Source organism: Hyaena hyaena, unplaced genomic scaffold (assembly GCF_003009895.1).
Source record: "Hyaena hyaena isolate Hyena2069 unplaced genomic scaffold, ASM300989v1 scaffold_64, whole genome shotgun sequence".
NCBI lineage: Eukaryota > Metazoa > Chordata > Mammalia > Carnivora > Hyaenidae > Hyaena > Hyaena hyaena.
In genome coordinates this window covers 4,031,959-4,056,129 of record NW_024080698.1, presented here as the reverse complement: position 1 = coordinate 4,056,129, position 24,171 = coordinate 4,031,959, and the positions used below count along the sequence as shown (strand labels likewise).

The window sequence follows — 24,171 nt, the reverse complement described above, 5'->3', positions numbered from 1 at the left end:
TTATAGTTCCAAAACTACATAGCCACACAAGCTGGCTTTTGTCTGAAAAACCTGATAGACCCACTTACCCCAACAATGTGAATGTCAATGAAATAAGAAAGGCATCTTTCAAGGTTTCTCTCACATGGAGATGAGCAAAGGTGTGAGGAGGAAGTGTAAAAATAAAGAAATAAAAATAATTTAGCTCTCTGCTGTCCTTCATCTGGATGAATCTTAATGTCCACTTAGAGTTGCATATTAAATAGATGGATTCTATTTGAATTCTTTTGTTAATTTCTTAGCCCTTGTGTACTCTGTCTGATTACACAACAGAAACAGTTTGGACACTGTGCCTGAAACTCATAAGGTTTTACTTCCTACCCCGGTCCTAGTTCCCCTGTAGCTTCTCAACTATAGTGATAGAGCACACTGCTTATCAAGTGAAATGAGAGAGTTCCTGCTACTTCTACAGAAACCATTTTAAAAAGCCAGGAAAGACCTCCTGGTGTGATTCCTCTTGAAGCCTTTACAATTTAAAGAAGATCCCATTTAGGGCACCTGGGTGGCTCAGTCCGTTAAGCATCCAACTTTGGCTCAAGTAATAATCTCACGGTTCTTCGTGGGTTCAAGCCCCGCGTCGGGTTCTGTGCTGACAGCTCGGAGCCTGGAGCCCGTTTCAGATTCTGTGTCTGCCTCTCCCCTGCTAGCACTCTGTCTCTCTCTGTCTCAAAGATAAATAAACATTAAAAAAAATAAAGAAGATCCCATTTAAGCAAGAAACAAACAAGCCGGAATCATATTGACAGTCATATATGATGCAATTTGATTTCTAATACATAGAGAGTACTAGAGTTAAAGAGAACTAAAGATCAAGTGTTTGATTTCTTAGAAGTCGACTGCTGTAGGCATGGCCACAACAACAATGATGCACCATCAGAGCAATAAAGGGAAAAGATTAGCTTCTGGTGTGTACTCTGCTTTTGGCTCAGGTATTACCTCCAGGAAGCCTTCCCTGCCCCTGAGACTCTGATACCCTCATCCTATCTTTCATCTTAGTACCTTGAACTTGTGGCACTGTCTTGGGGTTTAATTCCTTACCCACCACTCCCACTAGTCTGTGAGTGCCCTGTGGTTAGATGCCAGGTGCCTCTGTACCTCACAGACACTCAGAAAACATGGAGAGACCATAGCAGTTTTGTTGGAGATAGAATACAGAATGGCAGAACTTCTTGCCTTAGCATTGCCCTTACTTCCACTGACTGAATTAAAGGCCTGGACAAGGCAAAAAGAGAAACTGCAGAGAAGGAACAGAAAGGGAATAGTAGAGGAGGAGAATCATCACGGAAAAGGCAAGAAAAAGACAAAGAGATAGGACTCAGTGTGGCTCGGAATGACTGCCTTTATTAAACAGATACCGCAGACGTAGCTGCAAAGTCCAGAACCGTGTGCTCTGCAAAGTTAGGATGAATAAACAGCCAATTATGGCCAATGCCTTGGAGGCACATATTCCATGTCATTCCAATTCTTAGGACAGTGAACTGAAATCCAGATTTTCCTGAGCTCAGATGTGAACTTTAAACGGATTTGTGACCAGTTTAACTATGGCCAGATTTCTTTCCAAACCTGCCGTCCTGCTGACAGATGGAGAAGCAACATATTATCAAAAAGTCCCCAAAATGAAGGCAGTTGTGTTTTGTGCTTTGTTTTTTGCTTTTGTTCGTTTGTTTTGTTTGCTTTCCGTCCTGTGCTGTATGTAGGTTTCGCTACTACCCGGGGTGCAAGGGGAATTCCTGCTATCTTCCTGAATAAGCCCATTGAGTCTGTAATTGAAACTTGTCCTTCTAGGCTTTCCTTTCCCCTCTGACATATGCCTCTACTTACAGAATGTTTGCCAATGCTTTCGCTTCCTTCTTTCACTGAGAGGGAAAAAAATGGAGAAAGTGGAAAGAAACATATCTTTTTAATATTCATCCATTCAACAAAATTTGTCAATTGCTGAAGGCTTGAGCAGAGTGGTGGAATGATGTAGGGGCTCTGGATTCAGGATGTGAATTCTGGTTCTATCATTTACTAGCTGCCTAACTCACTATTTGTATCTGCCAAGTTAATCTCTCAGGGCCTCAGTTCCTTCCTCTGTTAAATAGGAATGGTAGTTACCTGTGCTATTTGACCTTTTGGCCAATCCTGTGGGCATGGCTTGGCAGCTTTCTTCATCATTTGTCAAATGGAGCTTTCTCCATTCACAAGAGGGAGTTTGCTTGTCTGTCATTAAGAGCAATGTATAATAAGGCCTAGGATTTTCCATCCCCAAAAGATATTTTAGGCAAGATGTATTAAACAATGTCTCAAATGGTCTCAGTCTTTACTGCTTACATCTGGTCATGAAATCTTATTGCCAGCTTGCTACTAGGAAATGTCTTTGTCATACAATACAGTAAATCTGGCTCTCAGGCCACCAAAGCAGAGAGAAAAGTTGTCATTTAATGTCATGGCTGTCATGCCTAAGTTATGTTCATATGTGGATAGTGGATGAATCTTTTTGTCTGCTCCCCCTGAATCAAGGGAGGAGCACAGGAGGAAGGGAATAATGTATCTCTTCCTGAACCTTTAAAACAGGTCAGTATTCACCAGAGAGAAATATCATCATGGAAGAGCTAAGAAACCCATACGTGTCATAGCTGATTATTAATCACTGTTATCTTGAGACAAAATAAAAGGGGAGGGATTTCGCTGGGGAAACAAACCATTGAAGTTTGCCTCTTAGTTTTGAATTTTTGGATTACTGTTTTCTAAAAAGAATCTATTCATTACTTTGAGAGGTTGGCAGGAAGAAGGGTGTCTTTTTGATCTTCAGCTGCCCAATTCCCTGTAAATATTAACTTGCAGGGTTGTTGTTGGGATTATTGTAATGGTTAAAATAACACATCTTTGGTGTGTTATCCAAAAGATGATGTGCCCAACAGCAGTTAGTATTAACCCAAGTCACAGTACTTATGAATACTAAGCAGAACAGAAGCAGGCCGCTCAGACTCTCTTTAGCTGATTATCGATTTGGTTCTGAAGTTAACTTCAGACGTTTTGACATGGTGAAAGATTAGAATATGGGGCTCAGGAGAAAGGGTCAGGACACGTGATCAAGTGGGAAAATCAAAGGCGTTAGCACCCAAACGATCTGGCTTGAAATCTTTTATTTCTCCTTCCTATGCTTATGCTAAGCCCTTCTTCCTGAGTCCCAGTAAATTGGGGATAGCGTTGCCTATCGCTGGGGATGCCGCGAGGTCAGAGACAAGACAGTGCGGTGCCTGGAACTGCGGGGCCTCGGAAGCTATTGTTGCATTAGGGCTGGAGCCGCCTCTGATATTTGCCCCCGGGACCTGTCGCCCGGAATGCTGCCTAGGCCGGACGGCCGGGTAACTGGACCGCAGCTGGGGCCAGGGGCTCGGGCTCAGGCAGCCCCGGGTGGTCGAGTCGCGCGTCCGGGCGGAGGCCGAGGGCTCCCTGGGGCCTTGCGTTGGCGCTCTGAGCTGCCTCTGCACACGCCGGAGAGGATTAAAGCCAGATGTGGCGGGGGTGCGGCACGGAGACGCCAAGCTCCCGGAGTCTGCGGCCGGAGACCAACACGCCACTACACACCACGCCGTGACATTAAATGAAGGGGGAGAAAGGGATCTCAGGAGAGTTATATAGGCTGCGCGACGGCGCCCCTAAATGACAGCCGGACGGGCCACTGATGTGAGCGGCTCGGCCGCGCGGGGGCGCCCAGTGGAGGGCGCGCAGCACTGGCGGCCAATAGCTGGCGGGGTCGCGGGCGGGGCCGAGGGGCGGGGCGGCCGCGGCGCTCCAGCGGCGGGGGCGGAGTCGCGCTGGGGAGGCGGGGCGCCCGGCAGCGGCGGCGGCGGCGGCGGCAGCGGCGGCCACAGCAGCCTCGGCGGCGGCCGCGGCAGGACTGGCAGCGCCAGCGGCGGGTGAGGGGCTTGCGGCTCGCGTCTCGTGGCGGCGGCGGCGGCGCGCGGGCGGCCTCGAGGTGGGGGCGCAGGGCGGCTGCGCGGAGGGGCGCGGGATGGAGGGGCGGTGCCGGCTGCCGGGCACTGAGACGCTGGGGTCGCGGAAGATCCACCTGCTGGTAACGGAGCCGCCCGCGCCGCGGCCCGACCCGGAGCTCGCGCGTCTCGGGGTGCTGCGGGGCCGGCTCCGGGCGCGGGCTGGGCCTCGGGGCGGGGCGCGAGCCGGGGCGCCCTGGCTGCGCGGTCAGCCCCGCGCCACCGCTGCCGCCGCTACAGACCCTCGGTGCCGCGCTCTCTCCCGGTGGCCGGCAGGGCGCCTGGTGCGTTTCCCGGCGCGGCGGGGCTCGTCGACTTTGGGGCAAAGTGAAGGAAAGTGTGGGTTCGGTGGGTACTGGGGAGAAGGGAGAGTTGCCCGCGGGACCCGGCCGTCCCAGGGCCCACACCCGCCCCAGAGTCGGCGCCTTCGGCGGGCCGGGGGCAGGTGAGGCTGGGGTCAAGGAGGTCCCGGGTATTGATTGAGGCAGGGGCTGCTCCCGCCGAAGCGGAGGAGGCGTGCAGCTGTCGTGCGGAATTTTTCTACCAAGTGAAGATGTGGGGGTCCGGTGTGAAAGAGCACCCCATCCCCTCAGGCCCCAGTTCCCCCTGAAGGAGGAAGCTGCAGGTGGGACCCTCAGGTTGGGTCTGGGTGATTGCACAGAGTGTACCAGGTGACACCTCCAAGGCGTGTGTTTATGAGCTGGCAGTCATACCACTTGCGCGCCCGCTTTTATTTCTCGAAGCGTGTGTTTCTCTGGATTCCGTTCATTGCTTACAGTCCGAATTGCGAAATATAAGCAGACATACTGTATGTTTCTAATGCTTCCCATGTATTTTGCTGTTGTGCTTTTGCTGTCGGACAGATTCATAAAAAATAATGACAACATCGTTCGTTAGAATTTAGAACCTAAATTTAGAATCAAATAATAATGCGTTTCGTGGTTTGGGCTTTCTGAATGTTTAAAAAAAAATAGTTTTATTAACAGGTTATCATGGCAGAGGTTTCTTTAGCTCACACTTGTAAATCCGAAAACACACTGGATGATATTATGTAAGCTGCATTGATGAAAAAATACTAATCATTTTATAAATTTAAAACAAGTTAATTTTTCCATAATTACTGTGTATAAAGTTATGTAGCTTACATCATGGGTTTCATGCTTCTGCCTTTCATTCTTCAGGCACCTCTGTCCTGTCTGTGGAATAATTAGGGAATATGCCAAGTGTTCGCCACAGTGTTCTCAGCCGTAAAACATATTGAATATTTCAGAGGACACTTTAAAATACAGTTTTTTGTATCTGATAATAAAACACAGGACTGCAGCCCTTAAAGGGAAGTTAAAACAGATTATTCAGTTTGAAAGCTAGAGTTGAGATTCCATTCATCTTTGTCAGGATGAAGAAGATAATAGTAATTTTAGCCACTTTCTTGTTTTTCAAGATTCAGGTCTGTTAAGTGATAATCTCAGAGAGTTTTGCAAATGTGGACATCAGTAAAGAATAGGAGTTGCTTTGTTTGTTGCCTTAGGGTAGTTGGTCAATCATAGAGCTCTTGGCTCTCCAGCCTGTGACCACCTCTTCTGGTTGAAGAGAATGGAGATCATTAGTTTTGTTTTTGTCTGTGCAGTCTTCACTTATACTGTGCAGTTAAACTTCATTAGTGTGGAAACTCTAACATGTATGACTACATTCCAACTGAGTAAAATGCTTTTACATTTCTCCTGCAGAATTCCAGGTCTTATTTGTTAGTAGAATTGAGAAGTATCTTCTTCAAACCAGAGCTTAATAGCTTCCTGGATCAAATATTTAATATCCCATATATTTTTCACACATTTTTAATAGTATATCTATAGTGTACTGTGATTTCAGAAATTCACTTTTACTGTCTGTATGTATTTATAATGAGATTTATCATATGGGCTTTCTTTGTATTTAATAAAACTATTTAAAAATATCCTTTATTTTATGATTTTTTCCCCTACTTCCTCATAATTATTAATTGGGTGTTTAATAACTTGTATACTTTTAGATCTTTTACCAGGACAAAATCCTTCCTGAAGTAGGGATAGGGCTAGATTTATAGCAGCAGAAAGTTACATGCGTTTTTATATAATGCCACACCAGAATTGTAATTCTGCATTATGTAAGTCACTTAATTGTCACATCTCTTTTTATAATCAGAACTCATTATTGTGTGCTTACTGATATAAGACAATGCTATGAAGGTTTTAAATTCTAAACCATTAAATGTGGGTGTGTTTAACTATAGAAGGTGAATAATTTTGGTTTTAAAAAATATTGATAACTTGTGAGAATACCTTTGGAGTTCCTTGTTTTCAGATAGTAATAGGAGGTAAGGAAGTAGAGTGCAGTGCTTCTAGAATATACTATAGTGAGAGAGCTACTGGCCGAGGAAAGTTAAAAGGCACCTTTCTTTGTATGTATGGATTGGGGGGAGGGGTGCTTAGCCAAAGATTACAGGAAGTGAGAAATTCTTTTAAAGTTTTAGGTTTTAAACTTGGAAATTTACTATGAATTTTTCATCTTATTTCATAATAGATCAATATTTGTTATAGAATAGAAAATATTTTAAATTCACACAGTTAAAGATAATGCCTCAGGAAGGATCTCTAGACTTTGAGTGTCCCCAGCACTTTTCTTCATTCTTCCAAGGTGCTGGTGACCTAGTTTTAGAGGCAAAGAGCTTGAACTTTGGAGTCCTACAAATTAGTGTTCTCTCTCTGAGTTCATTTCTCTTGTGTGTAAAATAGGGTTAGTAATGCCTGTCTCATTACACCTGAAACAGTATCACCTTGTGTGTGTCAGTGATACTTCAGTTAAAAAAATGCCTCCGTCGTAGGGTTTTGTGAAGATTTAAAGCGTATAATGGATGCATAGGAAACACTCCATGAGTTGTAGTGTCTTATCATTGTTGCTATTAATACTCTGCTCTAGACTAGTGGAGATTTTTAGTAATGCTCAGTTTTACAGAGTAGCTCAGAGGGCAGTTTCTGAATTGCCTACAAATGGCCACTTTAATCAGCCATACTTTCTTGCTGAGGGAATTGTCCCGTGGGCTTGTTAGGAATTTTTGGAGGTGCATTAACTCACCCCACTAGGGTATGTCTTAGTTTATTTCCAAGTGCATCTTGTGGTCCTTTTGAGGCTACCGGGAATCAATGCACATCTCAGAGTGCCTGACATTCCCCCAGGGAATGAGACTGGCTCTGCATAGAGTAGACTAAACCAGTGGCTGGCTGCAGTTTCTTGGTTTGGTTTTATTTTAAACACAGTTAACTTCCATGGAGAACCTGTTAAGTGCTGGGTGACTATGCTTAAGTGCTTATAAGGACTTGATTTAATTTGATTTTCTTAATGGCTTCGTTAGATGGGTGGTGATCTCCAGGTTTTCTGAGTTAAAACAATGCTAACTGATGGTCCTTGGTGATAGAGTGCTCTGGTTAGATTGCTGCATTTTCTAAATGCCTGAGTATTCCCAGTTTACGCCTTAGGAGTAGGTTAGTTACTGGAAAAATTACATTTATTTCATAATAATGATAAATAGCAATAATAACCGTAACCTATTATTTATAACATTTTGTCCTAGAGGAGCCAGGACAGACTTTTTTCTCACTTTATGGATGAAACTGCAAGGACTAGATAAGTGCACACTCGAAGTCATATAAATAATGATGTTGCTGGATCTAGAGCTCAGGTTGTTTTGATGTTTGTGTATTGTAGTCTGTCAGTTTTTCTTAAAAATTTTAAAACATTAACTATTATTTTGTAATAGGAAATCTAAGGAGAGCTACAGTTAGGCTACTTAGGAACTGTTGTGTGATCTTTGGAGTTATAAGCTTCGAATTTGTGGCTCACTATTTGTTTAACGAGCCTCATAACTTCCCCCTTTAAATAATGAACCATTAGTTTCTTTTTTTAAATTAAAAAAATTTCTTAATGCTTATTCTTGAGAGTGCGAAAGAGAGTGCACGCATGGGGAGGGGTAGAGAGAGAGACAGACACAGACAGAGACAGGCAGACAGACAGACAGACAGACAGAGAATGTAAAGCAGGCTCCAGGTTCCAGGCTGTCAGCACTGAGCCTGACCCAGGGCTTCAACTTAAGAACCATAAGATCATGACCTGAGCTGAAGTCAGATGCTTAACCAACTGAGCCACTCAGGTGCCCTGAACCATTACTTTCTTTTCACAGACAGAACAGAATCAATGAAGAGGGAATATAGTCTGAAGCTTTTTCTTTTTTTTCCTGGAGGAGAAAAACCACATAATTCTAACATATTAAATGAGTTGTTTAGCTGTGAGGATAATCTTTGTAGATAGAGGTTAGCTCAGGCAAAAGTCTGTTTATAATGGTGAATAATTAATGAAGAAAATAATATTTTGCATTATTGAATACGTTTTTCTTTCTCTTTTTTCCTTGAATAGGAAGAAGCCTGAGCCATCAGCCTATGAAGACTGTAAAGACAGTCCTGAATAGCAATTATGAATGGTGTTGCTGCTAGGCTTGTTCTGCAGAGCATCTGAAATGAACCTCTCTTATTGATTGTTTTTATTGGCCCAGAGCCAGGAGTACTGGATTCAGTTGACTTCACGATTAAAAGAAAACAGTTTTGGTTACCATCATAAACCTATGAACCATTGTGATGGTGAAATGAGATGAGGCTCCGAAATGGAACTGTAGCTACTGTTTTAGCATTTATCACTTCGTTCCTTACTTTATCTTGGTATACTACGTGGCAAAATGGGAAAGGTAAGGAAAATAGCTCCAAAAAAGTGCATGAAACGTAGTAGGCTTTTTGCTTTGCAAATGGTGCATAAATGTGCAGGTTAATACCCCAGCAGTCTGCATGTTGCATGCTCTCTGCTGGTGGCCTACTAGTTTATTTCTGACACAGAAATGAAACCATGTTCTTGGACAGAGGAGACGGAGAATTTCTAATTTGAATGGGGTTTGTTTTCTGTTTCTTATAATTACACTTGGAGAAACAGATACTGATCAGTGGTTATATTATACATGACAGCCAAGTCGAATAATAAAGACTTTTATTTTGGCATTTTATTTTTATTAAATATCATAAATGTTTAATAAGCTTCCTTGTACTGGATGTTGTATAAAGTACGTAAAAGGACACAATCAGTGCCTTCATAAAATTTACATGCTGATTATACTAATGATTTGGTGCTCTGTAGTTAATGATTTAAACTACATGTGTTGACAGATTGCTTTTTGGGGAAGAGAATTTATGAAGTGGGTGAGGATAAATCCTTCCAATTCAAAAATTGGAAACAAATATTAAGTTTATTGTGTTCAGACTTTTGAACTGTGTTTTTAAGGAAGGTTGTTTGTTCAGTGATATTCAGGGATAATGCCTTTCTTTGCCTTTTTTTTTTTAATGTTTATTTTTTGAGAGAGAGTGAGAGAGCACGTGCAAGTGCCTGAATGCAGGAGAGGGGGTGTGCGAGGGGGAGTGACAGAGAGAGGGGGACAGAGGATCTGAAGTGGGCCCTGCACTGACAGCGGGGAGCCCCAGCCTGACATGGGACTTGAGCTCACAAACTGTTAGCTAGATCACGACCTGAACTGAAGTCAGATGCTCAATCAACTGAGCCACCTTGGTGCCCAGCCTTTATTTGCTTTTTTGAAGAGAGCATATTTAGAGTAAGTTCCTGCCCACACGTTTTACCTGTCTCCATTCCTCATGTTAATTTAAGGAATGTTGACGTCAAAGTAGGATGGAGGTATGGTTTGTGAAACTTGAGTTAGAGTAGTCATCATCACCAGGTTCTTTGAGGGTCCTATTGCTGGCAGTATTTTATTAACTGGTATGAAGATAACCGAAACAATGGATTTATTTAATTTTCCTCTGGTGTATATGTAGATATGTATATGTACATGTGTATATATTTGTGTGAGTATATATTATAGAGCAAGCTGATGAAAGTAAAAAATATGATCTGTTCTTTGAACAAGTATATTATTTCCCTTTTCTGAGTTGGGCTGTAATTTGAGAGAAACTATTGGTAGAAATTAATGAAAAACTTGCTGAAGACCTTTATTCTTGGTGGACAACATATACATTTTTAGATTGCATTTTTTAATTGTATCAAAAGGAGAAGACTTACTTAGGGAGAACTTTAGTTAATTTAATCAAACTATTGATTGTGTCAGACATGAACAAAACAGATTACTGGCCTTAAAAGTTTACTTATGGGGATGCTTGGGTGGCTCAGTAGGTTAAGTGTCCCACTTTGGCTCAGGTCATGATCTCGTGGTTTGTGGGTTTGAGCCCCGTATCCGGCTCTGTGCTGACAGCTCAGAGCCTTGAGCCTGCTTTGGATCCTGTGTCTTCCTCTCTTTCTTCCCCTCCCCCGCTCATGCTCTGTCTCTCTCTGTCTCAAAAGTAAATAAACATTAAAAAAAATTTTTTTTAATTTACTTATGAAATAAGAGAATTGACCATAGGAGACCATACAGATTTTTTTCCTTATCAGGAAACTTACCTAGTCAGAGTTATGGTAATGGAGAAACTTGACCCTTCTTACTGTGTCTTATTTAAGGGATTAAAATTTTGGAATCTCTGTTTCATTTATCTTATTTCTTATGTAAAAGCATTGAAAGCGTTATTTTCTTTTTGTATTAAGTTGTCTTTAGAATCAAAAATTTAAACATATTAAGGTTCTTTCATCCTATGGTGTTAGATACAAAGTTTGTTGTCTTTATCATTCTTTGAACATCTCTGTAATCCTTCTACACATACTCTTCTGCTCTGTTTTTCTTAGTGTTTTGTTTGTACTTTTTCAGGTGTCAGTAGAGGACTCCTGTTATGGTTATGTAAAATCCTCTGTGTTTTAGTGCTGTCATTTACATAATAGTTTAACTGCTGAGCATCTGGATTCTTTCTAGATCATTCTGGTGGTCAGATAGCCTGGATTTTCCAGAGCAGGCCTGATTCCAGATATTCGATTCTAGTTTACTCATAAACCATGTGCTCTGATTTTTATTTATTTATTTTTCTTATGTTTTATTTATTTCTAGGAGAGAGAGAGAGAGACAGCGTGAACAGGGGAGGGTCAGAGAGAGAGGGAGTCACAGACTGAAACATGCTCCAGGCTCTGAGCTGGCAGTCAGCACAGAGCCCGACGCAGGGCTCGAACCCATGAACCGCGAGATCATGACCTAAGCGAAAGTCGGACGCTTAACCGACTAAGCCACCCAGGCGCCCCTGCTCTGATTTTTATATTGAAAGCACAGTTTCCATTATTATTGACTTTCCTGGTTTAGTAGTTTTTATTTTTCATTCACTCATCGGTCCCTTTCATAGGTAACTATCCTGCCTAGCACTGTATTAAATGCTATGAATATGAAAAGAAATAGAAACTTAACACCTCTGAGAAGCTAGGGCAAGATGCAGGTAAACAAATATGATATCATCAATAGGCTGAGATAGAAGTAATAGAACAGCTCTGGAGAAGCATATTACTTGTTATATATGATCTCATTTAATCCTTATAATGACCCTGGGAAGAATTATATGACCTTTCAGTGGATGAGAAAACCAAGGCAGAGTGGTTGAGAAACTTGCCAAGGTCATACATTTAAGTGGTAGAGTGAAGTTTGAACTCAGTCATGCTGATTCCAGAGATTATGCTCTTAGCTATTGGTCTGTTGCCCAGAAGAACAGAGACAGAGGCTACTAATTCTTGAGTCATTTCACAGAGGATGAATAAATATGAAGGTGGTGCCGGGAAGAGTAGTAGACGGTGACCATATCAGGTGGAGGGAGCTCCACGTGCAACCACAAAGTTCTAAAGTGGCATAGAGTATTTGTGCTTTGGAATTATGAAACAGTTTGACTGGCACATAAGACTTGTAGACTGTCAATGTTTAGTTGGTAAACACCGTGTAGTTCCTATGATATTTTTTCATAGATCTTCATTCAACACTTGGAAGAATATATCAGCTGGTCAATGGGATTGGCCTAAATTCGGAAGGATGTTAGGAACCAAGCCTGAGGGAAGGTGGACTTTGGTCTGCAGGGTATGCAGAATTCCTACATAAAAATGAGGCAGAGTTCTAATTACATGGAATGGACAGGTTGGGAAAGTTGTAAGAAGTTGTGAGAGTGGGACTAGAGTTGTTACACGTCCCACTTATAGCTCGGGTTCTCCTAATGAACGTTCTCCTTTGGTCAGGCACAACCCAGAAACTGGGAAGACCAAGCAAGCAGTCTGTATCTCCATATATAACATTCATGTATATGTTTCTGCGTGGACCTAGGTTTTCATTTTTGTTGGTATTTGCCTGGGAGTGAAATTGCTGGATCATGCAATCATTCTATATTATTTAACCATTTGAGGAGCTGCCAGACTGTTTTCCATAGCAGCTGGACCATTATGCATTCCTTCCAATAGGGTATGAGGGTCCCAATTTCTTCACACTCTTGACAACACTTATTATCTGGCTTTTTGATTCTCATCCTAGTGGTAGGGAGATAGTATTTTATTGTGCTTTTGATTTGCATTTCTCTGATGACTAATGATGTTCACCATCCTTTTATATACTTTGAGTAATTTGTATATATATTCTTTGGAAAATTGTCTATTTAGATCCTTTGCTTATTTTTACAAAGGGGTAATTTATCTTTTTATTAAGTTGTAAGAGTTCTTTGTATATACTAGATACAATTTCCTTATCAGATACATGATTTGCAAATATTTTCTCCCATTCCGTGGGGTTGTCTTTCACATTCTTGATGGTGTCCTGTGAAGCACGAGAGTTTTAAATTTTGATGAAGTTCAGTCTACTTTGTTGTTGTTATTGTTGCTTATGCTTTTGGTGTCATATCTGAAGATTCATTGCCAAATCCAAGATAATGAAAATTCTGCTATCTTTGCTTCTAGAAGTCTTGCCTTTGATCCTTTTTAAGTCAGTTTTTGTGTGTGGTATGAAGTAAGGGTCCAACTTAATTCTTTTACATGTGGCTATCCAGTTGTCTTAGCACAAAGACTTGTTTTCCCCATTGAATGGTCTTGGTGCTCTTGTTGAAAAATCAGTTGATTATTATAGATGTATGGATTTATTTCTGAACTCTCAGTTCTATTCCATTGATATTCCTTGTGCTAGTACTACACTATCTTGATCACTGTTGCATTGTAGTCAGTTCTGAAATTGGGAAGCGTAAGCCAGCACTCTATACTTTTTCAGGATTTTTTGGCTATTTTGGGTCCTTTGCAGTTCCGTGTGAATTTTAGCATCCACTTACCAATTTATATAAAGAAGTCAACTGGGATTATGATAGGATTGCACTGAATCTATAGATCAGATTGGGTTGTATTACCATTTTAGCAGTGTTAGGTCTTACAGTCCACAAAGCATAGGATTTCATTTATTTAGATCTTTAATTTTTTTCCAACAATTTTTGTGTATGTTTCCACAATATAAGTTTTATGATTTTATTTTTTTCCTAAGTATTGTATACTTTCTGATAGCATTTTGAATGGAGTTGTTATTTATTTATTTTTGAATGGAGTTTTCTTAATTTTACTTGTCAATTTTCATGTCAAGTGTGTAGAAAAACCATTGATTTTTGTATATTGATCTTGTATCCTGCAACCTTGCTGAGCTTATTTATTCTTTAAAAAAAAATTTTTTTTTAATGTTTATTCATTTTTGAGAGAGAGTGTGCAAGTGGGAGACGTGTAGAGAGAGAGGGGAGACACAGAAGCAGGCTCCAGGCTCTGAGCTGTCAGCACAGAGACTGATGTGGGGCTCAAACCCACAAGCTGTGAGATTATGACCTGAGCTGAAGTCGGATGCTCAACTAACTGAGCCACCTAGGCAACCCATTTATTGGTTCTAATAGTGGATTCCTTGGGATTTTCTGTGTATAAGATCATGCCATCTGTGAATAGAAATAATTTTCTCTCTTTCTTTCTAGTCTGGTTGCCTTTTGTTTCTTTGTGGTGTTTACTTCTCTGGTTAGAACCTCCATTTTTGTGTTAAATAGAAGTGGTGTAAGAGCTGACATCCTTGTCTTGATAGTCAGGAGATCTTAAGGAGATTTGAGAAGTGTTCTCTTTTATTTGTGGGAGATAAGTATTCTTTGAATGTTTGGTGGAATCAGCACTGACATCATCTGGGCCTGAGTTTTTTTTTTTTTGTGGGTAGTTTTGTAATGACTGATAGAATATCACACACGTTACAGGTTTTTTCAGATTGTATATTTCTTCTCCAGTCAATTTCTGTAGGTTGTATTCCTCTAGGAATTTGTCCATTTCATTTAACCTAGCTAATTTGTTGGTATACAATTGTTCATAATATTTCCTTATATAATCCTTTCTATTTTTGTAGGATCAGTAGAAATGTCCCCTCTTTTATTTCTTTTTCTAATAGTTTTAGGGTTTTTTTTTCTTGGTCAAACTATCTAAAAGTTTATTTTGTTGATCGTTTAAAGAACCAGCATTTGGTTTCTTGATTTTCTCTACTTATTCCTATTTCATTACTTTCTACTCTAGTTTTGATCCTTTTCTTCCTTCTGCTGTTTTAGGCTTAGTTTGCTCTTCTTTCTTTAGTGCAGGTAAGATTTTTCTAGAAGGCAAGATTATTGATTTGTGATCTTTTTTCTTTAATGATGTTGGCATTTTAGCTATAAATTTCCCTCTAAGCACTGCTTTAGTTGTATCCTGTAAATGTTGGTATGTTATGTCTTCCTTTTCATTCATTTCAAAGTAATTTCTGATTTCTTTAATTTTTTTTTCTTGCGCCAGTTGGTTGTTCAGGAGAGTGTTTAATTTTCTCGTATTTGTGAATATCCCCAATTTTTCTGTTATTGGTTCCTAATTCCATTCCATTGTGGTCAGAAGACATGCTTTATATTATTTCTATCCTTTTAAATTTAGATTTTTAAAAATGGCCCAGCATATGAGCAATCCTCTAGAATGTTCCAGGTGCACTTGGGACTGTTGTTGGGTAGAATGTTCTGTAGATGTCGGTCAGGTCCAGCTGTTGTATAGTGCTGTTCAAGTATTCTGTTTCCTTGTTGATCTTCCATCTAGCTGTTCTATCCATTATTGAAAGTAGAGTTTTGAAGTCACCAACTATTGTTGTGGAATTATCTGTTTCTCTCTTCATTTCTGTTAGTTTTGCTTCGTGTATTTTAGTGCACTGTTATTGTGTGCATATTTTATTTTTAAATATATTTTTAAAGTTTATTTTGAGAGAGAGAGGCACAGCATGAGCAGGGGAGGGGGCAGAGAGAGAGGGAGACATGGAATCTGAAGCAGGCTCTAGGCTCTGATCTGTTAGCACAGACATAGGGCTGGAACCCATGAACTGTGAGATCATAACCTGAGCTGAAGTTGGAGGCTTAACTCACTGAGCCACCGGGGTGCCCCTTATTTTTAAATATTTATATTATTTTGTATTATTTATTTATGAAATATTCCCACTTTACCCCTAGTAACATTTTTGTTTTAAAGTCTGTTTTGTCTGATATTTGTATAGCCACTCCAGCTTTTCTCTGGTTTCTGCTTGTTATGTTATGCCTTATTACATTCTTGTACTTCATTCACACTATTTGTGTCTTTAAATCTACAGTTTGTCTCCTGTAAACAATATGTAGTTGGATCATGATGTTCTGGATCTAGTCTGACAATGTCTACCTTTTGTTTTAGTTTTTTTTTTAACGAGTTTTTTTTTTAAATTAATTTATTTTAGAGAGAGCATGAACAGGAGAGGGGCAAAAGAGGGAGAATCCCCAGGCAAGGCTCCATGCTCTGCATTGAGCCCAACATGGGGCTCAATCCCATGATCCTAGGATCATGACCTGAGCTGAAATCAAGAGTCGGATGTTTAACCAACTGAGCCATCCAGGCAACCCTACCTTTTGATTGGACTGCTTATCCATCCATGTTTACTGTTATTGATACAGTTTGATTAATATCTGCCATCATTTTGTTTTTCTTTCTTTATTAAATTATTTCTTTACTTTTGAGAGAGAGACAGAGCATGAGTGGGGGAAGGGCAGAGAGAGAGGAAGACACAGAATCCGAAGCAGGCTCCAGGCTCCAAGCTGTCAGCACAGAGCCCTACATTGGGCTTGAACTCAGGTACTGTGAGATCATGATCTGCACAGAAGCTGGATGCTTACTGACTGAGTCATCCCAGCACTTCTGCCATCATTTTGTTTTTCATATGTTCCACATCTTTTTAATTCCTCTTTTCCTTCTTTACTTTTTTTTTGCATTGATTGAATGTTTTCTAATGTAGCATTTTAACTTCATTGGTTACTTTTTTCATTATATTTTGAGTATATTTTAGTGGTTGTTCTAGGGCTTATCATATACAATCTCATCTTATGAGAATCAGTTTCAGATTTATACTAACTTAATTCCAGTAATATATAGAAATGTTACTCCTGTGTATAGTTCTTTTACTCCCCCTTTTGTGTTGTTATTGTTGTACAGTTCACATCTGCCAATATTATAAGCCCAACAATGCATTGTTATTATTTTACCATCTGTTATTTCCTTAGCACATTACAGCTTTATTCTCACTTAACTCCTTTGTTCTGTTATTGGCAAATATATTACATTTCCATGTGTTACAGACTCAGCAGTAAGTTATATGCATATCATTTTATACTCTTTGTTTTTATTTTATTTATTTATTTTGAAAAGTTTATTGATTTATTTTGAGAGACAGACAGTGTGAGCAGGGAACGGGCAGATAGAAAGGGAAAGAATCCCAAACAGGCTCCACACCGTCAGTGCAGAGCCCGACCTGAAGCTCTATCTCAAGAACCATAAGATGATGACCAAAGCCAAAACCAAGAGTCAAACATTTAACTGACTGAGCCAACCAGGATCCATGGTTTTATGTATGTATTTATTTGTTTGTTTGTTTATGTGTTTATGTGTTTATTCATTTTTTGAGAGAGAGAGAAACAGTGCAAGTGGAAGAGGGTCAGAAAGAGAGGGAGACACAAAACCCGAACCAGGCTTCAGGCTCTGAGCTATCAGCTCAGAGCCCGACGTGGGGCTAGAACTCATGAACCACAAGATCATGACCTGAGCCAAAGTCAGACACTTAACCAACTGAGCCACCCAGGCACCCCTACTATTTCTTTTTAAATCATTTAAGAGGAAGAAAAAAAAATGCCTTAACAGTGTCTATTAAAATTATGTAATCACGTGTGCTCTTTGTGTGCATTTAAATCACTGTCTAGGAGTACTTGCTTTCAGTGTAATGAATTCCTTTAGTATTTCTTGTAAGGCAGGTCTGCTAGCAATGAATCCTTCCAGTTTTTGTTTCTCTTGGGATATGTGTATTTTACCTTCATTTTTAATTTTAATTTATTTTTATTTTTACTTTTTATCAAAAATTTTTTTTGATGTTTATTTATTTTTGAGAGAGTGAGAGAGTATAAGCAGGGGAAGGGCAGAAAAGAGAGGGAGTCACAGACTCTGAAGCAGGCTCTGGGCTCTGAGCTGTCAGCACAGAGCCTGACGTGGGGCTCAACCCCACCAACCATGAGATCATGACCTGAGCTGACATTGGTCGCTTAACTGACTGAGCCACCCAGGCGCCCCTTACTGTCATGTTTTGTATAAAACTCTGCTGGACTTAGCATTCCTGGTTGACAAGGTTTTTGCTTTGTTTTGAAGTACTTTGTGTTATCTCACTGCCTTTGGCCTCCATTATTTCTTCTGAAAAGTTAGCTGTTAAGCTTCTTGGGGTTCCCTTATCAGTGATGTGCCATATTTCCTTTGTGGTTTTCAAGATTGTCTTGTGTTTGACTTTTATCAGTTTTACCATGATGTGTCTTCAGGTCTTATTTCTTAGATGGGTAAGTTATTGGTTTTTAATAACTTCAGGAGGTATTTGGTCATTTTCTTTGTGAAAAAATAAATATCTAGATATTCATTTATTTATTTTAACCTTTCCTCTCTCCTGGTATTCCCAGTACCTTTATGATGGTATTCTTAATGGTATTCCAGATTTCTCTGATGTTCTTTTTTCTTCATCCTTTTTGCTCTTTCTTCAGTTTACATAATCTCTACTAATCTGTCTTCAAGTTGGCTGATTGTGTCTTTTGCCAGCTCAAATCTACTTTTGAGGCCTCTAGTGAATTTCTTATTTCTGTTATTGTACTTTTCAACTTCAGAGTTTGCATTTGGTTCTTTCTTAAAATTTCTTGTTATTGATACTCTGTTTGATGCAGCATGGTCCTATGTTCCTTACTTTTTAGAAGTTTTCTTTTAGTTCTGTGAGCATATTTATGATGGTTGCTTTGAAATATTCACCTGTTAAATCCTACATTGAGTCCTATTGACAGAGCATGTCTTAGGCTGCCTGCTTTTTTTTTTCTGGTGTGTAGATCATATTTATGTATTTCTTTGCATACCTCATAATTTTTTGTTGGAAACTGGACATCTTGTGTAATATAATTTAGCAACACTGGATACTCTCCCACCTCTACCCCCAAGGCTTGTTATCATTTCCTTGTTTATTTGCTTATTTATTTGTGTAGCTACTGGCTAGATTATTTTGGTGTATCTTCCCTCTCTCCCTGACAAGGTTGAGGCTGTGTGTTGTTTCTCAGGGAGACACAGTTTAGGGTATGCCCGCAGTCTTCCTGGGATGACTGTTATTACTGGTAGGATTTTCTTCCACTCTTTCAGTGACCACCACACTAATTGCAGGCTGATTGTTCTGCTGTTTACAGCAGTGCGCTGGAGCATAAATTCTGCCACAAACTAATCTAATCAAGTTGTGGTTCCCTTAAAGAAATGTTTCTGAGTTCAGTGATTTTCTATTTGTCCAGACCACAGGAACGCTCCTCCTAGCTGTCCCTTTTCCTAGTTCTTTCTTGCAAACTAGCCACCAGTGTCTACAGTCTAGGTTCCATCTTCATTAGATCCACAATTCTCCCAGTTCCTTTCACCACAGCCTTTGCTGTTTTTGAGACTGCTCTTAGGTTTAAACTCCTCCGCTGTCTGTTGCAAACGAAGTTAGTTCCTTTGGGAGGAGATGAGGAGCCATCTTTTTTGTGGCCCGCTTTTCCACCAGGGAGAATTTCTGAGCCAGGACTCTGGAGGTGGGCAGAGGACATTGACAAGCTTCTCTCTGAGTGGTACCCCCACTCGAGGAGCTGAGCGCTGGGTGAGGGGAAGGGACCAGTAGCCTGAGGATGTCTCCTGGCGTTGAACCACTGCCTCACTAGCAGTGGAATGGCATCTGGGGCCCCGGTATTCTCCGTATGCTGCATCCGTGGAGACTTGGGTGCATGAAAAGATCAGATGCCATATCCTGTTAGGTGTAAAATTATAGGAGCTAAATACAGTGTTTTATTTAAAGCTGTGAGTCTTATTTGCAAATAAAAACAGTAAATAAAATTTTTTAGATTTTTTAAATGTTTCTTTATAAGAAAGCTCCTTTCTAACAGGATAGAAGGGAAATTAATAGAAAATCTAGGATTTGGAGTTCAGCGTCATAGTTCTGGCTCATCAAAATTGTATAATCATGTTTGTTGAGTGCCTTCTGTTTGTCAGGCACTGTTAGAGGTTTGGGTTATATTACTGAATGTATCAGAGAAAAATCCCTGCTTAGTGTGGGGGAGGATAGAAGGAGATAGTTAAAAATCAATAAATAAACAGTAAGCTGGTGAATAATAACTGTATTTTTAGGTTTTTATTTTGAAATAATTGGAGATTTACAATACATCTGAAAAATAGTATGCAGAATTTCTTTTTACCCCCTAGGATGAACAACCTACATCACCACAGAATATAATGTTCTAAACTCCCAAATTGACTTTGATACAGTACTTTTACATCTGCAAACCTTATTGGAATTTCATCAGTTGTTACTCTAATGCCCTTCTGTCCTAGGATCCAGTCCAGGATCCCACATTACATTTAGTCGTCCTGTTTTCTAGTCTCCTCCTTTATGAGAAGTTACCTTAATCCTTTATGTTCTTGGCACTTTTGAAGCCCTTGGCCAGTTATTTTTTAAAATATCCCTTAATTTTAATTTGTCTGATGATTTCTCATGATTAGATTGAGGTAATGCATTTTTGGCAAGAATACCACAGAAGTGACATTGTGTCCTCCACAGTGCATCGTACATGATGCTAAAACGTCTTACCTTTGGCTAACTCTGATCACTTGGTTAAACTGGTGTCTGCCTGGCTTATCCACGATAAAGTTACTCTTTTTTTCCTTTGTAATTAACAAGCATTTGGTGGAGGCTTTTAAAAAACTTGAGCAGATATCCTGTTTCTCATCATACTTTTGCCCACAAATGTTAACACCCATTGATTATTTTTGTCTGCAATAATTATTACTGTGGTATTTGCCAAATGTGACTTTTCCATTTCCACCATTTCTTCTGCATTTAGTAATTGGAGCTCTGCTGAAAGGAAGAAATGTCTCTTCTCCATCATTTCTTTCTTTCTTGTATCTTGATATGAGTGTGGACTCATGGGTATTTATTGTGTTCTGTGGGTTATAACCCATTATTATTATTAATTATTTTGGTATCTAAACTGTCGCAGAGGTGGCCATTGGGAGCTTCAAGTTGACTTCTGTGCCCTCAACCTGCCCCTCTCATTTTTTTCAAATGTATTGAGGTGAAATTCACATAACATAAAGTATATCAAAAGGAACAATTCAGTGGCATTTAGTACATTCACAGTGTTGTGCAGCCAGCACCTCTATTTAGTTCTCATTCATTTTTTGAGCAATTTTTGATTTTCTGTTGCTGTAAGATGCCCCAAGCCCATCTTGTATTTTCTCTTCCCCAGCCTTGGAAGTAGTCATTTCTTCAAGGAGGACCCTTTAGTTCCTTTAAAGAATGGAGTCTTGGTGTGCTTATTCCTACTATAGTATCACCCCTTATACCCTAACTAGACAGTGCAAGAAAGTATATGTGTGTATACACATACATTTAAAAAAAGAACACACATGAGTTCATACTAATCCCTCTGATTTTAATCTAGTACAATGGTGTTTATTCTGGTTTCTACATTTCTTTTTTTGTAACTTGTCTCCAACAGTTTAAAAAAAAAAAAAAAAAAGGCTGTTATTTTCCCAGTATAGTTACTTATTTGCTCAGTTGCAGTATATAAAGATAGTAGTTTCAGAATTGCTAACCAATACCCAAGTGAAAAATAAATCTATTAGGGTACCATATCTGCATACGGGTTTTTTGTCTTACAAGTATAGAGTGAAATGCTGCTTTCCAAAGTTACCTAGCTTATGTCTTAGCCATTTTCTTTTCAGTGTGGTTATGCCATTCCTTTATAATACACGTAAGCCATTTATTACTGTTTATTGTGTTTGGGGTCCCACTCCTGTTTATTTGCAGTCATTTACATTTTGGACATGTGAAACATGATCGTGGTTCTGAGTCTCAACTGTAAAAAAAGATCACCTAAGAGCACTATGTCCCTCCTCATTCCTCTACTCCTTTTCCATTCCTTCTACCCAGTTTCATCTCTCCCTTGAAGGTATTCAATATCATTTTGTTATATTCTTTCTGTATTTCTTGCTGGACAAATTGAGCAGGTACATGAACATTTCCTCATATCCTTTTCTTTCTTGTGTGATGGGAAGCATACTACAGATACCTTTCTGTGCTTTGCTCTTCCCACTTTAGCAACATGTCCTGAAAATTGTTGCGTAACAGTTCATGGAGATCTTCCTCATTCTTGTTTTGTTTTGTTTTGCAACGTCATAAGACTCCATTTTGTGGGTGTTCCATAACCGTAATTTATCTGACCACTCTCCTCTTTGGGGGCATTTAGGTTTTTAATGAATTCATTCAGTATTTTAGGTGAATGTTTTCTGTCAGGCATTATGCTGGGCCTTTAGTAAAGGAAATCTAGGTGTAGGTCTTTTTTTTTTTTTTAAGTTTAATTTTAGCCTTGATTTTTTAATCCAAGCTATGAGAAATCAAGAACTTAATTTTTTGGACGATAACTGTAGTTGCCATCTGTGTTAGAAACATAAAGGTCTGGAGGTAGAGTTGATTTATTTACCACTTAGATTTGAATAACTTATTCAAGAAAAGTAGATTTTGTCCCTCTTTTGCTGAAGTATATTTTGTTTGTCTATAAAGTTAATAGTTTCAAAACCTAAAGATAAAAGGTAGGCCAATTTTAAGGAAGCTTTACACTATCCCTTTATGACAAGAAGCTTGAAAGTAACTTAGAGCAAATGCGATCAGTATTCTTATTTTTCCAATTTAAAACGTAATAAATATTCACATGCCAGGTTTTCTGCTTTCTCACAGTTGAGGCGATATGCTAAAATTTTCTAGCCAAGGTTGGCATGTGTATCTATCTTCATTTCAACAGGTTATGATACTTAACTGTCTTCAGAGCAATTTTGTTTCTTCAAGTAAATGTTTTAATTGAAGTATAACATATAAAGAGTGCACAATTGTAGGAGTATAGCTCTATGAGTTGTCACAAAGTGGGCACATCTGTGTAACAAACTCCGGAAGGAGAACATTTCAGCACTACATGTTTTGGTGTCTGCTGGTACCTAATTTTTTTGGCATTTTTCCTGAAGTTGCGGAAACAGTCTTTCTCCTGGTACTTCTCTGAAGGAACCAAATCTTGGATTCATTTCTCTATTGCGGTTTGCATTTAGCTTCTGTGCTTTCCCAGGATTTATTGAATATTGTGCTTGCCCATCTTGCAGTAAGCGATGGAAAGGCAAGGATTATTAATACACAAAACCTGCCCTATGAAGGAACTTAATTTCAGGGACCAGACCAATATTCAGAATAAGTACTATTGTTATTTCTGCTCTCATGGCAGTATGGACCCAGTGCTATATGATACCATCAAGGTAAAAGTTTCATTTGATAAGGTACTGTAGAAAACCTTCTTTGAAGAGGTTATATTTGAGGGGTGCCTGTGTGGCTCAGTCGGTTAAATGTTCTACTCTTGGTTTTGGCTCAGGTCATGATCTCATGGTTCATGGGTTCAAGCTCAGTGTCGGGCCCTGTGCTGACACTGTGGTGCCTGCTTGGGATTCTTGCTCTCCCTCTCTCTGCCCCTCCCCTGCTTGCTCTCCATCTTTCTCCCTCTCAAAATGAATAAACACATTTTTTAATAAAGTTATATTTGGGTTGGTCTAAAAGATAAATAGGAGTTTGATAGGAAAAAGGTACTTCCTGTGATAATGGAGAAGGCAGATGTTGGGTTGAATCAAGGTGTGTGCAAGTGGCAGAAGATTTGAATGGCAGTAACACTTGACCTATTCTGGACCAGAACTGTTGACCTTATACATAAAGGATGGAAGGGAAATGGGAAGAGACTAGGAGAATAAGATGGTACTGGAAGCATTTGTTAGATCAGAAGCAGGTATGATGGCGGTGAAGAAGGTGAGAGATCTGAAGAGCTAGGGAAGAGTTGATGATGAACAGGGTCACTGTCTTGGGGCACCTGGGGGACTTAGTCGGTTAAGCATCCAACTTTTGATTTCAGTTTGCCTCATGATCTTGTGGTCCATAGGTTCATCGGGCTTTGCACTGACAGTGAGGAGCCTGTTTGGAATTCTGTCTCCCTCTCTCTCTCTCTCTCTCTCTGCCCCTCTTTCTTTTTTGCACTCTCTCTCAAAAATAAATAAATAAACATTAAAAAGAAAAAAGAAAAAGAAAATACCTCTTTTAAAAAAAGAGCCATTGCCTTATTACTTTGTCCTAAATTTTGCTTGCAGTAAAAAATCCTATTTCTTTAGACTTGGGTACATTTTTTGGGTAGGTGATGATATCTTTTTTTTCATAATCTTGCTTAAAAGTGCAGCTGATTCTTATGAACTTCAGACACCTCTGACAAAAAAGTACAAATATTGCAAAACTAACTCCCATTCTTACATTTATTTATTTTTATTTATTTTTAATTAGAGAGAGAGAGCGTGTGCACACATGAGCTGGGGAGAGGGGCAAAGGGAGAAAGGGATAATCTCATGCAGGCTCCATGCTCAGTGCAGGGCTTGATCCTGTGACCGTGAGATCTGCTAGATTATGACCTGAGCTGAAATCAAGAGTCCAGTGTTCAAGTGACTGAGCCAAGCCACCCAAGCGCCTCTCCCATATTTATATTTAAACTTTTCTGAA

At 39.8% G+C, this 24,171-nt stretch overlaps 1 protein-coding gene across 3 annotated transcripts in view; it reads left to right on the top strand.

The window, feature by feature from the left end:
- The first annotated feature begins 3,891 nt into the window (after positions 1 to 3,891).
- MGAT4A (alpha-1,3-mannosyl-glycoprotein 4-beta-N-acetylglucosaminyltransferase A) overlaps positions 3,892 to 24,171 on the top strand; it is a 122,979-nt gene continuing 102,699 nt past the window's right edge. For 2 of the 3 annotated variants that reach the window (XM_039232414.1, XM_039232412.1), the window contains exons 1-2: positions 3,915 to 4,003; positions 8,466 to 8,790. In XM_039232414.1, coding sequence (XP_039088345.1) covers positions 8,697 to 8,790 — 94 coding nt within the window. In that variant the 5' untranslated portion in view covers positions 3,915 to 4,003; positions 8,466 to 8,696. Of the gene's footprint in view, positions 4,004 to 8,465; positions 8,791 to 24,171 lie in introns of all 3 variants that reach the window. The other variant, XM_039232413.1, reaches the window with a different exon arrangement.